General features: G+C 40.9%; 1 protein-coding gene across 2 annotated transcripts in view; it reads right to left on the bottom strand.

Annotated features, from left to right (window-relative positions):
- The window catches only part of ABCB11 (ATP binding cassette subfamily B member 11), a 431,988-nt gene that overhangs the window by 189,149 nt on the left and 226,259 nt on the right, over nucleotides 1–16,580 (bottom strand). For both annotated transcript variants that reach the window (XM_085645365.1, XM_085645366.1), the window contains exon 10: nucleotides 10,607–10,731. In XM_085645365.1, the coding sequence (XP_085501491.1) occupies nucleotides 10,607–10,731 (125 nt within the window). The remainder of the gene's footprint in view (nucleotides 1–10,606; nucleotides 10,732–16,580) is intronic.

The following is a 16,580-nucleotide window of genomic DNA, read 5'->3' as shown; positions in this document are numbered from 1 at the left end:
AGCCGTCCACATGTTGCTGGAGTCCACAACGCACGCCATCCAGCACATGGTGCACCTAACAGTACCTTATTGCATTTCAGCACTTGCTACACAATCCTGTTGGAGAGCAGTCAAAAGAGCAAAAGCTACCATCATTGTTGGACAAAAAAAATCAAGTGCAACAACAAAGATCCAAATATATATATTTTATTTTTTGCTAGAGGAAGTCTTTTACCTAACCCCATTTTTTTGACTTGCATATGCCTCTTCGGCCACACTGCAATTTCATAATAGCATTAAAAAAAGTTCACTCCGTATATTTATTGACAAACACTTGCTGAGTGACCAATTCACGCTTTCATTTTAAACAAGCATTTGCATTTGCAATGCAATAGGTCTTGCATTTACGCAAGTTTGAGCTATTGACATTGCAACTAACAATGCCTTTTATTTTTGTTTTTGCTTTTAAAACATAAATAAAAGGCTTTGTCATTTACAATGCCAATAGCTTAAACTCACATAAATGCGAGAACTATTGCATTGCAACTGCTTGTTAAATCTGAGCTGCAGAATCAAAGGACAGTGGAAATTTTTTAATGACTGTATTAAGCTTCTGAAATGTAGAGCAGTATACAATTTCTGAAGAAAAATGGAAAAATCAATCATAAAAGCAAAGCATTCCATAAACACCGGCAAAACACTGTTTCAGTTGTTTCTTATGGCGCGAAAATGAGTAAACACTGAAAAGCACTGTTTTTTTGAGGTATGGAAATCACTGGAAGACACTGAAAAAACACCACCAGAATTTACCAAAAATAGAAACTGAAAACAGGAAAGCCTATATATACCATACTATAGAAAACAGCACCTATTTTTACCTCGCACCACACTTAGGCTAGGTACACCGGGGTAGGACTATTTAGAAGCATCAGACGAGTATTCCCATTTTAGCCTGTGATATTTATGTATGTGTATATGAATATATGTCATAGCTAAAAGACAATGCTATTGCAGTATTATTTCTTCTTACTGCTTATGCTGTGCGTATTACATTTTGCTTTCTGTCTAATGATCGTAACAGCTCATATCTCTTACACAAGAAACAAGACTGTTCAATAAACCCTTTCATTGAAACGCCCGTCTTTCTATTTCTGTGTAACTCTGGGGAAACTAAGCATGCACGATTAACTGAGTGAAACTGTTATCTATTGTTTCCACGATTCTGAGACGCGTTCTGATTCTAAGGGAAACAAAGTTGTCATGTTTATGCGGTTGTCAGAAACTAATCCCTTCTTGTTCATTCAAGAAGTTTCTAGTGACCTCTGAGTTAGCTGGCACACACAAGTAATTAAGTTTAATGTACTCGATAGGAGCATACTGACCTTAGTCCTATGCAAAAACTATAGTGTATATTATTGCAATGCGCAGAGCCTATAAGGGAAATAGGAACTACACTACACCATACTCTGCAGTGCACCTCTAATTTCAGTTGTCTGCAGCGAGGCCATTAGGTACTCCCTATGCTCCAAGGTCAGCCACGTCATTTTAATACATGACAGGTAATCAGTTAGTTAACATGACTATGGCAAAGAGAAATGGATCACGCAGTGTTTACAAATATGTCAGAGACTATGTTTTCTTGAAAGAAAGACAATAGAAGGTAATGTAAACAAAAAGATAACAAATGTGATCTACAAATGAGATTGAGGAAAGACTGTGTGATGATTCACATTAAACAGGACGAGGGGTAACAAGTACAAAGGTTTTTTTAAATGGTGATGACAATATGATGGGAATACAATGCAGATGCTATGATGTTTGATATGTGAATGTGGCAGTTTCTCTCATACGCCATATGGGATATGGAAGGAAGGTGAACAATGTTATGAAAGCTCTTTGTAAGTAATTATTTGTGTCAGTGAATATATCTATATAGTGTTTGCTTTTACAGAACAATTGTTTAAATTGGATCCAGAAAAACGTAAGGGACTAATTTGGAAATTAATTATGATTGAATGATTATGAAATGTTTAAACAAGTTGAAAGAATCCATAGAAAATATCAAATGGAATTCAAATCAATGAAAACGTTTTGGGGAATATTTTACCTAGATAGAGTGCTTCACTTATTCGACTCAGTGAGATAACAAATATTTACTTGCATGTTATAAGGATGGGGTCAAGTATAGTCTAAAGGTACACTACGACACATTGAAGCTAAGCTTACATGAAGTTCAGAATTAATCACAACAGATAATCAGATCTGCCGAACAATACAGATGACAAATAGTCTCTAACCTTCCCTGATATCCTATTCAAACACAGTGATCAGAGCCTAATTAAAATGTACGCACATATTTTAATATAACAAGCATCGGGGCCACATGATCTGTACAAATTAGTGAGGTGTACAGAGTCAAAAAGTATGTTCTAAACTGCTCTACAATGTCTTCCAGTGCTTGAATGGTGCACCCCTCGCCTACTATTTTGGAAATCATATCCGTATTTCTCGGTGGCCTCAGTAACCCCGCTAAGGTTGTGCCTGGTCTGTCCTGCTTCCCGTATGCATGTGCAGTCGCATACTTTCCCATGTGTTTGATTTCATCGTTAACTGTTTCTTGAAATTCCGCTAATTTCTGCCTAAGGTCTACCACAGAATGAGGCCCCTCGTCCCATAGTAAGGACCTTTCAATGTGTCGGATGTCCTGCTCCTGAGACTCTAACCTGCTACGGATAGAGGGGAGAACTCTCAGTAAGATCGCCACACCCCTGATATATACCTTAAAGGTTTCTCACACAGTGGCAAAGGACTTTACTGACCCTATGTTTCTCGCGAAAAATTCTTCTATAGCTCGAGTCAATTCTGACTTGAAAACGGTGTCCAGTAGCGAGTATGGTGGGACGCTCCATGTGAATGCGGGAACTCTGGGTACTCGATACTCTAAGGCTAGATGAACTGGTGAATGGTTGGAATATGTTCTGGGGAGATGGCTGCATGTTACCACTCTTGTTCCCAAGCCACTCGACAGCAACCAGAAATCAATGTGTGTATGTGTATCATAAACTGAGTTGTAGTGTGTGTAGCCTTCTATGTTTTGGGATCTGTATCACCATATATATATGAGGCTTCCTCTTTGCATAATGTCCAGTATAGCTAAAGCAGCTGCCACTGGGCGTCTATTAGGTTTCTTAGATCCGTCTATGTCTGGGTTGAGGATACAATTAACGTCAGCCCCCCACACCTGTGGTAGCCCAGACCATTGTGCTAGTTGTGCCTCTGTGGTGTTCTAGAAGTGGGGGTGTTCATAGTTCGGACTGTAAATGCCCACCAGCAAAAAGCTCAGGTCACCTTTGATACACTTTGTTACTGCATACCTGCCATTTCTATCTTTAAGGAGTCCTGTCAGAGTCACTACAGCTCTGCCAATAAAAGTAACCCCCTTGTGTAATCTGTGGAGTTAGATCCAGCAATGGTTAGGTGTGATAAGAATAAATACAGAACATGTTGGGTGTAATGTAGGACTGCATTCCAACCTCAATGAAAGGAAAGACTACTATATAATTGAATTGATAGAAAACACAAAGAAGTTTGACAAATAACATGACTATGGCAAAGAGAAATGGATCACGCAGTGTTTACAAATATGTCAGAGACTATGTTTTCTTGAAAGAAAGACAATAGAAGGTAATGTAAACAAAAAGATAACAAATGTGATCTACAAATGAGATTGAGGAAAGACTGTGTGATGATTCACATTAAACAGGACGAGGGGTAACAAGTACAAAGGTTTTTTTAAATGGTGATGACAATATGATGGGAATACAATGCAGATGCTATGATGTTTGATATGTGAATGTGGCAGTTTCTCTCATACGCCATATGGGATATGGAAGGAAGGTGAACAATGTTATGAAAGCTCTTTGTAAGTAATTATTTGTGTCAGTGAATATATCTATATATTGTTTGCTTTTACAGAACAATTGTTTAAATTGGATCCAGAAAAACGTAAGGGACTAATTTGGAAATTAATTATGATTGAATGATTATGAAATGTTTAAACAAGTTGAAAGAATCCATAGAAAATATCAAATGGAATTCAAATCAATGAAAACGTTTTGGGGCATATTTTACCTAGATAGAGTGCTTCACTTATTCGACTCAGTGAGATAACAAATATTTACTTGCATGTTATAAGGATGGGGTCAAGTATAGTCTAAAGGTACACTACAACACATTGAAGCTAAGCTTACATGAAGTTCAGAATTAATCACAACAGATAATCAGATCTGCCAAACAATACAGATGACAAATAGTCTCTAACCTTCCCTTATATCCTATTCAAACACAGTGATCAGAGCCTAATTAAAATGTACGCACATATTTTAATATAACAAGCATCGGGGCAGAGCCAAACCCAAGCAAGATGGCAGCTTGATGAAAGAAGTTCCTTGAACCCAGCCTATTATCTTCATGTTTGAGCTGTTCTTTACACACCATCTGTGGACTTTTAATGGGGGCCCAGATAATCCTACACCTGTTATTACGTGGCTTTTACATCACGATCACACCAGGACCATCCTTTGGCTTTCTCACCAAAACAGACCCTTTTTGTACAATGGCTGCTGGATCAGCATCACTGCCAACTTCTCTCATGCAACTAATCTCATTCAGAAAAGGTTCCTGGCCCTCTGCCCACTTCTAAAATGCAAGGACACATGCTATATCCTATTAGACCCTGCCAAGATGATTGTAACTGTAGATAGCAAGACCCAGGAATTTACAGACGCAAAGGTGCTGGAGTCCTTTGAGGACACTTGCTATGTTCATGCTATTGAGACTGTGACATCGCAAGCCATTGGCAGTTGCGACGCACCCACCAATCAGACTGCTACAGGCCAGAGTGGGTCTTTACCCAAGGGTGTTCAAAGTAAACTCTCTTCATCCTACCATGCTATGCAAGAACTGGATCAACATCTCGGGTCCTCACCATATACTATACGGGACAGAGACAAGTCCAGATTGCCCCTGAAATCTCTCCCAAAGTGTTACTGAAACAGGAACATTATCTATGCTCAATGCTAGTATCTTGACTGAGCTTCAGGCTGGGAATGGCCAGGCAGCTCCGAACAAAGTTTGCAACCTTTAGAGTTGTTTTGATTGCTCATTTCTAGGTCTTCATACCCTCTAAATTGATACACATACCCAGAGGCAGATTTTTTGGGATTACATCTTAGATATACCCTTAACCTGCTTACTGTGCTCATCATGGTTTTTCAACATCTGCAAATTGTCTCCTTGAATGTGAATGGGCCCAATAACAACATTGAATGGAAAAAAGATATTGACTTATCTGGCAAACAAATCTACTGTGGCCATCCTCCAGGAGACTCACCTAACAGCTGCTCAATCCTCCAAACTGCAAAGAGACTGGGTGGGTAAACTAATTTTTGAACTCAGCCCTCTGCCTAAAAAAGGAGGCACAGCTAATCTGACTCACAAATGAGTGATGGCCCACGTCTGTCAAATTTGGAGAGATACAGATACAGGCTATGTTTATGCATAACTTAAAACTCAAGCTTCCCAGTTCATGATTGACAGTGTTCATGTACCCACTGGCGCAAAAATCCCCTTCCTCGCCTTGTTACATAGATTGCTGGTGGGCTTCGGACACACTCACCTATAATTAGGTGGGTACTAGAACTCAACAGAGGACCCAATCCTTGAAAGAGCAGCTCCCCTGGAGATGGGATGGAACAGGGACAAGATGACACACCTAGACCTTCTGGCGTATCATGCTCCGGCAGATCCATGGTGTCTCCTCTGCCCCAGGGACCACAACATCACCTTTTATTCCCAACCACACTTCACAGAATCTAGTATTGATTTTTTTCTGTTAGCAGAGTCCCTTATCTGCAATCCTGTCTTTTGCAAGATCTTTGGCAATGGGCTTACGGATCATTCATTGGTCTAATTGACTTGGATATCCAGATACTTTGACACGGCCAAGGGGAGGTTGTGACTTGCTAATTCTCTGATCCAGATGCCAAACGGAAACTGCAACAGCATCTTCACACCTATATTTCATTGAATGAGGGCTTGGTAGCATACATGGAAATGTTGTGGGCAGCTAGCAAAGCTTATATGCACGGTCAACTTATGAGGGAGTCTGCCTTTCAGCATCGCCGCAAACCATAAAAGAGGCTCCAGCCGGAGCACTGCATCACTACTCTGACTGTTCACTACTGACAACACCCAAGAATGGATAATTTCCATACCATACCCTGGCACGTGCTAAGATGGACTTGAATGTCATGTTCACTTCCCTGGCAGAAAAAGTGCTGGGACATTCAAACACAGGCATTATGAGTTTGGAGGAAAAGCTGGCCATCTCCTTGCTCAACAACTCAAACAGTAAGTAGCCAATTGCTCCATTCCAGTTCTCAGTACTGCTTAGGGCCTACTCGATGATCCAGTCCAGATTGTTGAGGAATTTGCATCTTTTTATGGGGCGCATTATTCCTCAGAGGTTAACTCCACACTGTCAAATGTGGAAATGATTTTGGACCACCTTACTCTTCCTCACCTTACAGAAATGTCAGTTACCGACTTGGATAGAGACGTCACTGAAGATGAGATCCGGGTGACTATTAAAGACATGTCCGCTGGTAAAAGACAAGGGTAGGATGGAATACCTCTTATTCTACAAAATGAACGATAAGACTATAATCCCATTATTGTCTAAGGTCTAGAAAGCATTGTACGACTCAGATTACATACACACTGAATTCAATAGAGCCAATATTGTTCTCCTTTTTAAATCAGACAAGCACCATTTTCAATGTAATATTTCCGCCCCATTTCTCTTCTTTATATGGACCTAAAAATACTGGCGAAGGTGCTAGCTACCCGCCTGAGGAAGTTTATTTCTTCTATGATCCACAGGTCCAAAGTGGTTTTTGTACCACACGGCTCTTTTTCTAATCACATGAGGCTCTTGTCCTACATCATATGGCAAGCTACCATCGACCATAAAAAGAAAGTGGTAATTCCTTTGAAAGCCGAGATGGCATTTGATTGAGTTGAATGGACATATCTATTTCGGACCTTTGCAGAGAACGCTTTATTCAAATGGTGAGCCTTCTCTACCTATCCCCGATGGCTACTATTATTATAATGGATTCCAGTCTCATGAATTCAGGATTGCGAGTGATACTCGATAAGGCTACCGGTTGTCACCACTACGCTGCTTGTTGGCGCTGTATCCACTGGCGACAAAACTTCGAGCATCTTCTGCCATTTCTGGGGAAGAGAAGATTCTTTTGTATGCAATTACATTTTACTTCTGCTTACCAGTCAAGAACCCACTATACCCCATTTGCTCAATATCGAAAATCTGTTGGCCAATTTCCGGTTGCAAAATTAACTGGGACAAAAGTGACTCTCAACTGTATTACCATCGACACAGTACTGGGTTGCTGTGCAAATGGTCTTACACTGTCATCAATACTTAGGTGTTCTGATTGGCATTGACCTGTAGCAGCAACACAGGAGAACATGAAGACTCTGTTGACTAAAACAGCGATCAACTTCAAGAAGTGGTCAGCCTTGCAGCTTTCAATGTGGGGTCGTATCCAAACAGTGAAGATAGTAACTGCTCTTCGTTTTAGATTTTTATGGGATGGCCCATACCACTATTCTGGTACATCTACTCCGCAAGCTTGGCACAATCATCAAAAACTAAAGACCTCACTGCTGGGCAGGTGACTGTCCGACAAAGAGTCAGCGGTCCCACCTGCCCTGTCACGATACGACCTCCGTGCAGGTGGTCGTAAAATGCCTACTGGTGCTTCTTCTGCACCCTGAAAAAGGGCAGCAGTTGAAAAATGGCACTACATGTGCCCCCCTGGCCACTTAGTGGTGGCCCACGGGGGACAGGGGCCCTTCTTGGGGCCCCCAAAGTCCCTTTCCTGCTGCCTTTTCATGGCGGTGGGACCACCATGAAAAGACAGTTGGGAAGGGAAATCCTAATACCTATGGAGGTGAATGCGCAGGCACCACCTCCATTGTAGGGATTAGTGTCCCACTGCCACCTCGATGGGCTCCTTGAGCCTGCCAGGGGGTGGGCTTTCCCCCAAACCACTGTGCTCCAACTGCCAGTATTGTAATCGGACCACTGCCCTGGATTTCAGTGGGTCCACCAGCAACGGCCTGTTGGTGGCGGTCCCACCGCATCACAATGAGGGCCTAAGTGTGGAGGGCCGATAACTAAGGCTCAAACTCAGTAAGCTATATGTTGATACAAATTTGGGAGGCCTCCTCCTCCCAGACATGTCTCTTAATTGTAAGGTGCACCATTTGGCACAGCTGGTCTATTTCTGTTCCAAATACCTAGAAGCCCCTGACAGGGTGCTCAAAGAACAGCAACTTGTCTAAGGGGAACCTCTGTGATGCCCCATATGGCATTCCAACTGCATGTGCAGAGAAGGAAAATCCTGTCCTGACTGAATCGATCCATACTGTCTCCTCAACACTCATGCCTATCTGCATGAAAAGGTTCCCTTCTTGGGCACCAAAGCTGTTTGTTTTGATGGGCAATCGATAAGATGGACGTCTTGGGGGACAGAGGTATTCAGACCATATTTGCTCTCTCTCCCTAACCAGACCTCGTTACACGAGAAATGGCAATCTCGACTGGGCAAAGACTTCTTAGACAAAGAATGGCTTGAGCTACTGGACACACATGGCAGGAGTCTCTGGGAAGCCTAGCTCACCTTTAGTTTCTTCAAACTGCTGCATGATTGGCACCGGTCCCCACATTGATTCAAGGCGGCCAATTTGGCTCTTACAGCAGAAAGTTGGCAATGTGATAATTCGGAGGGTGACATTCTCCATTTGATATACTCATGTCCTTCTTGCCAGACATTTAGAGATTCTGGCAGTGGATTCTAAGTACAATGAACACCTGCAATGACCTTACTCTGTGACCCTCCCCAGCACTGATTTTTCTTCACAATATGCTGAAAGTGGGGGACCTAGACAACCACACAAAGAGATAGATACAGTGCTTGCGGTGGCTACAATGTTCCTTTGCCAATGAAAACAAGAGATACCCCCTTCTTACACAGAGTGGATGCAAGACATGGCGGTGGCTGTCTCTCACAAACAGATTATTTACCCCTTGTTGGATCAAACCCATGTTTTTAAGAAAATTTGGTCTCCCTTCCTCCCGAGGAAGTACACTCACTCTTCATTTTCCCTTTTGATGTTTTCTTCTTTGTTCTTTTTCTTGTATACCATTTCCTTCATTTCTGCATCTTATTTCCTTTTCTTCTCTCTCTCCTTGGGATTCTCTATTCAGCTATCCTCTGAATTAGCTGCAGCTAAATGCATGATTTGACTTGTTTATTCATATGTCTTGTTGTTCCTTATGGACTCTTTTTACTGAGGTTATATTGTGATTCGTTATGGACTAGTCATTGTACTTTTGGTATCGTTTTTCTGTTATTTGCGGTGATGATTGCTACTCTAAACATGTATCTATTCGGATTGTAGATTTTGTCTGACGATATCTATAAACCCGAATAAATAAATATTATAGAAGATAACAAACATCATGGAAAAAATTATTCAAATGTTTGCACTATGTTCAAGCTGAAATATACAGCCCAGTGATGGTAATAGATCTTCATGGAAAGTACCAAAACAACAACACTATGTTGAACTACACCATTGTATCCAATAAATGAATGTCATCATATTCTGAAATCTTGACATCAATCAAAAAAACACAAAATTCTACCAAATCACAAATGCAACTGAATGTGAACTGCCTATGTTAAACACAATTCCCAAACTGTACCAAAGTGCACACATTCAAGGCTTTGTTTTTCATTTTTATGCAAGCCATGTTGCAAAACATCCAGACTAGCAGCAAGGTCCAACAAGAGATTTAAAACTGACTTCCTTTACTTTTTTAACCCAAACTCAGTGTTTGATCACTAAGAACAACTGAGACAATGATGCTTCTATAATCAGCTTGAAGGAGGTCTGTCTCCCTTACTAGATTATTTTGAGGATACCTAGGAAGACAAAGCTAATAGGTCAGGGAACAAGCATACACCAAACTGTCAATGGCATGGTGGAACTTCAACCAGAGAAGTTTAGTTGGGGAGGCAAAAACTAATAATGTATTTAAAGGATTGCACAATTAATTTCAAGCCACCATAGGGCAACATTATTCACGTCTGAACCAGATTCTTGTAGATTCTGCAAAAGAAGCCAAGTTTAATCACTTATAGGTACTCTTCAACAGATTATTTCCAAAATCATAATGAAAATCAACATCATCTCCAACATAAAGTGCAGCAAATGGGAAATATCTCTGTTGTTGACTGTCTCTGCAAATGTAACTTCCTCCTACTCATACTAAAATAAGCAATAAATATAATTGAAAAGAACACCCACAAACCCATCCAAAAACAAAGAGGAAAAATTGTCTTAAAGGTGGCAGTTGTCATCAACAGTGATCAGTTAATAACACTACACTCATTATTTGTATTATTGTGTTCCGTACAACACTTCTTTCCCCTGTCATATAATAATACAAAGATATTTTGCAATCACATACCTTTTAACTTCCTTATTTTCCCCTCCAAAAGCAGCTACAGTTCTGATGGCTGAAAGAACTTCATCAGCAACAGCTCCAGCTTTGGCATATGCCTCTAATTCTTTACCTGTGAGCTTTGCCACAGCCTAAGGAGAACACAAATGCCAAAACAATTACTTATAAATTAGATCACTCAGTCAGCATTATATTGGCACGAATATGTGATGATATAATGGTAGGTAACAACGCAGTCGTTACAATGACCGCGTTGTTACCACGCATGGCTTTACATCACAAGTTGTTTCTACGACTTGTGCTAGACGGCACGCTGGACTTAAGAATAGTATAAATTACTATTCCTAATCCAGTTAGCCCAACAGCAGGGAATGTGTTGAATTTAAAATCCAACACATTCCCTGGTGTTGCACTCTACCTAGCGCAAGTCGTAGAAACGACTTGCGATGTAAAGCCACGCATGGTAACAATGCGGTCGTTGTAATGACCGTGTTGTTACCTACCTGCGTGGTAACACCCGTGTGGTAACCGCTGTTTCTCTATTGGCACGTAAGATATTAAAGTTCTCATGGAATTCTAATAGAAGTCAATAAGTTATTTCTCTTTATCATCAAAACATGAATGTATTGGACAACATTGATCTAGTTAGTAATTATGGAGTTCAGGAAAGCTCTTTTCAGCCCTTTAAATAAAGCTATTCATCCTCATTAACTATAATTTTTTTTAAATATATTTCGCAGTTTGTCACTTATCAACACATTTCAGGTTATAAAGGAGTTGTTATACACCTGATCTAAAACGTATATATTGTATATTTATTGTCACAGTTCATCCTAGGCTTAGTCTTTATTTTACTTACATTGTGGTGGTTAGAAGCATAAACATGCAATAATAATTTTCAAAGTCCTGAAAGGTATTTTAGTTAGTTCTAACCAGATTTTCACTCGGATCAAACCTTAATTGGCACACAGATATAATATTAAAAAAAATAAAGTTTCAAAATCTCAATATGTTGAAAAAAGAATTTGTAGAATTCTAGAGTCACCAGATATTATCTCAGTCTTCTGCCAAGACAAAGCTCCCATTCTCAATAATCAAGAGCTACATACTAAAATATGGGTAAACAGAGTCCCAAACTCCACGGTTGTAACATATTTTGAATATAAGCCTTTTTTTTTGCATGCGTTTACAACGCATGCCATAACAATGCAGTTGTTACAATGACTGTGTTGTTATTTTGCATACCGTTACAACGCAAGTCGAAACAACGACTTGCGTTAGGGGGCAGAAGGTGTTGGATTTAAAATTCAACACCTTCCCTAGTGTCCGCACAGACTGGAGTTGGAATAGTAAATTATACTATTCCAACATCCAGCGCCCCCTAAAAGCAAGTCATGGTTTTGACTTGCGTTGTAACGGTATGCAAAATAACAACGCAGTCGTTGTAATGGCATTCAAAATATGTTACAACCGTGGAGTTTGGGACTTCTCTCAGTACTAAGCAAAACCAAAGGGGATGATGGACGGAGTGTTGAACATTGCAAGCACTCACCCCCAGTCAACTGATCTGGGTTTAATCCATCATCATTTTTTAGCTCACTCCGCCACCCCAGTTCAGACATGGCCATATGCAAATCAGTCTGACCCTGTGCCTCATGGGAAAAGTCCAGCCCGAACTGCCAAACCATGTCTTCCCTGGACAGGAAACAAGCATCCTGGGACCGGTTTCGGGTTCATAACCCTCATCAGCCAGGCTATCTTGAATCCAGTGGCAAAGTGAGCAAGGGACCCACGTCTGGGCATACCCTGCCAACTTAGGACGAACAAAGCAAAACCAAAGGGGATGATGGACGGAGTGTTGAACATTGCAAGCACTCACCCCCAGTCAACTGATCTGGGTTTAATCCATCATCATTTTTTAGCTCACTCTGCCACCCCAGTTCAGACATGGCCATATGCAAATCAGTCTGACCCTGTGCCTCATGGGAAAAGTCCAGCCCGAACTGCCAAGCCATGTCTTCCCTGGACAGGAAACAAGCATCCTGGGACCGGTTCCGGGTTCATAAACCTCAACAGCCAGGCTGTCTTGAATCCAGTGGCAAAGTGAGCAAGGGACCCACGTCTGGACATACCCTGCCAACTTAGGGCGAACAAAGCAAAACCAAAGGGGATGATGGGCAGAGTGTTGAACATTGCAAGCACTCACCCCAAGTCAACTGATCTGGGTTTAATCCATCATCATTTTTTAGCTCACTCCGCCACCCCACTTCAGACATGGCCATATGCAAATCAGTCTGACCTTGTGCCTCATGGGAAAAGTCCAGCCCGAACTGCCAAGCCATGTCTTCCCTGGACCTGAAACAAGCATCCTGTGAGCGGTTTCGGGTTCATAACCCTCATAAGCCAGGCTATCTTGAATCCAGTGGCAAAGTGAGCAAGGGACCCATGTCTGGGCATACCCTGCCAACTTAGGGCGAACAAAGCAAAACCAAAGGGGATGATGGACGGAGTGTTGAACATTGCAAGCACTCACCCCCAGTCAACTGATCTGGGTTTAATCCATCATCATTTTTTAGCTCACTCCGCCACCCCAGTTCAGACATGGCCATATGCAAATCAGTCTGACCCTGTGCCTCATGGGAAAAGTCCAGCCCGAACTGCCAAGCCAGGTCTTCCCTGGACAGGAAACAAGCATCCTGGGACCGCTTTCGGGTTCATAACCCTCATCAGCCAGGCTATCTTGAATCCAGTGGCAAAGTGAGCAAGGGACCCATGTCTGGGCATACCCTGCCAACTTAGGGCGAACAAAGCAAAACCGAAAGGGGATGATGGACGGGGTGGCGCGGTGAGCAAAATAACGATGGATTAAACCCAGATCTGTGACTGGGGGTGAATGTTGTGCCAATGTGCAACATTCCGTCCATCGTCTTGTGTGTTTTGCTGTTCGCCCTATGTGGGAAGGGTATGCCCAGACGTGGGTCCCGTGCTCAGTACGCCACTGGAGTCAAGCTATCCTGGCTGAAGAGGGCTGAAACTCTGAAACCGGTCCTAGGATGCTTGATTCCGGTCCAGGGAAGACATGGCTTGGCAGTTCGGACTGGACTGCTCCCATGAGGCACAGGGTCAAGACTGATTTGCATACGGCCATGTCTGAACTGGGGTGACGTGGTGAGCAAAATAGCGATGGATTAAACCCAGATCTGTGACTGGGGGTGAATGTTTTGCCAATGTTTAACATTCCGTCCATCGTCTTGTGTGTTTTGCTGTTCGCCCTATGTGGGAAGGGTATGCCCAGACGTGGGTCCCGTGCTCAGTAAGCCACTGGAGTCAAGCTATCCTCACTGAAGAGTGGTGAAACTCCGAAACCGGCCCTTGGATGCTTGATTCCGGTCCAGGGAAGACATGGCTTGGCAGTTCGGGCTGGACTGTTCCCATGAGGCACAGGGTCAAGACTGATTTGGTTATGGCCATGTCTGAACTGGAGTGGCGTGGTGACCAAAATAACGATGGATTAAACCCAGATCTGTGACTGGGGGTGAATGTTTTGCCAATGTGCAACATTCCGTCCATCGTCTTGTGTGTTTTACTACTTTCAGTACTACCTTTGTTTCTCCATTAAATTCTAACATCCGTTTGAGTCCCCATTTGATTCGATTTTCAAAGTTTTTTCACTTTATGAGTGATGCCATAGAGGACCCTCTTGCTGATTTAAACCAGAAGATGTTAAGTGAATAGTGTTACACATTTCTCCCTTTCTATTGCTTTCCTTAAATCATATGGAGACTTTGAAGGCATCATAAGTTTTTGGACAAAAAATCAAGTTTTTAATACTGGGAGTAAGAGCTTTTGGAAGAAGAACATTGTGATACAAAAATATCTTGACACAGAAATATCGTTGCCAAGAATATATTTTTTAGGTAAGTAATATTGTTAAGAATATCTTTGTTTTTAATATAATTTTCAAAAATATAGTTGTCAAAATATCATTTTTTTAAATTAGTTTACTGTGTTTTACTGCAGATATAAATGTATTTGTTATTATTGTTTGTATAATTGTTATGAATTATTTCGAATATAGTTTGTATTTTTGAGTGATTTAGATTTTTTATTAAATTGCTAACAGTAATTTATAGTGTTGTAGCAGGTTGCTGAATTTGTAAAAGGATAGTGTGGGAAGTTAATTAAGTAAAAATTAATTAATTCTTAATTAATTAATACATTTTAAGTAAGTATGTGATTGATATTAAAATTGTAACTTATGTCATAGAGATTTATTTTAGTTTTATTTTAGGTGTATGTTGGTAGGTTTGTAGGGATATAGGGTGAGAAGCTAATTGAGTAACCATTAAATATAATTAGTTAATTATGTTTATTAATATTTTAGTTGATTAATAAGTATTTATATTGTGTAGTAATTATATAGTTTAGTTATATTTTAGGTGTGGGCTGCTGGGTTTTTATGGGGTATAGGGCGGGAAGTTTATTAAGTAATAATTAAATATAATAATTAAATAACAATTAACTATTCATTGTTAATTAATTATTTATTGATTATTAATGATGTAAATTATGTTATACTTATTTGTCTTAATTATATTTTAAGAGTGGGCTGCTATGTTTGTATGGGTATAGGGTGGGACATTAATGAACTCATAATTAAATAATCATTATTTTTGTTTGATAATTAATACATTGTTTATTATGTACATGGTTTGACAGTTTTTTTATATATATATATATATATATATATATATATATGTATATATATATATATATATATATATATATATATATATATATATATATATTACCGCTGCAACTCCCCTTCTCTCATTAGATTTCTCTGGAGAAAGACAGCACTCGCGGGGGGCCGTTTCCGTAATTTTATTAACAGGAAACTTCACACGCTCACAAAACAAAAACAACGCGTTTCGGTAACAACCTTTTTCTAACATAGAAAAATGTTGTTACCGAAACGCGTTGTTTTTGTTTTGTGAGCGTGTGAAGTTTCCTGTTAATAAAATTACGGAAACGGCCCCCCGCAAGTGCTGTCTTTCTCCAGAGAAATCTAATGAGAGAAGGGGAGTTGCAGCGGTAATAGATATGCGGGTACACCCCCGCACTGAGAAGTACCCGCCTGAGAATGCACCTGTGTTTTGGAGCAGTAATATTATCTACTGGCGGTCGCCAGTAGATAGTTATAGTTAGGACCGTGTTTCCATAGGAAATCCGCAACATTCTATTTGGAATAACTTTGGCGCCGGTTGACGAATCCTCGTGAAATTTTCAAAATAGGTGGGGTGCTCTGCTCCGCTCCTACCCTGAAAGTCTTGGGGGATTCGTCAAGCGGGGGCTGAGAAAAAAGGGGGTTCCCAAAACGCGTTTTCCCCATGCAATTTTCCATAGGGACCTTTAGTCAAAGGTACAGCCCGAACGGCTGAACAGAATTACTTGAAATTTGGCAGAGAGGTAGTCCTCAGCTCAGGGATGTGCCTTTTGCATATATGGAGTCAATCTGTTCAGTAGTTCCTGAGAAAATTGCAGTTAAAAGCACATACATATCTATAGCCGCGCACCGTGCGAGCACCGTGCGCGCACCGTGGGAGCACCCTAACGTGCGCGAGCGTAATTCTGATTGGTGGTTACATGTTAGTCAACGTTCAAATCGGTCGAAATCAGGAAGTGTCGGCCGCCATTTTGTTTGTTTTCAGTGCGAGAGTGAAAAAGGAAGGTAGCGAACGTGAAAAGGGGGCAGGGTAGAGAGTTCCTGACCCCCTAGCCTTTGTCAGGGGGTCCCTGAAGGACCCCGAAGGCAGAAAAAAACATTTTAATTTTTTTTTAAAAAAATCGCGGGGGTGCGCGCACCGTGCGCGCACGGTGAAAAACCCAAAAAAAAAAAATTTTTTTTTTTTTTTATACGTAGTTTATTATAAAATAAATATATATAAAAAAAATAATAATACATACATAACTTAGCATT

This window comes from Triturus cristatus, chromosome 3_1 (genome assembly GCF_964204655.1).
Source record: "Triturus cristatus chromosome 3_1, aTriCri1.1, whole genome shotgun sequence".
Lineage (NCBI taxonomy): Eukaryota > Metazoa > Chordata > Amphibia > Caudata > Salamandridae > Triturus > Triturus cristatus.
The sequence above is the reverse complement of the archived record's forward strand: the minus strand, read 5'-3'. Positions and strand labels throughout refer to the sequence as shown.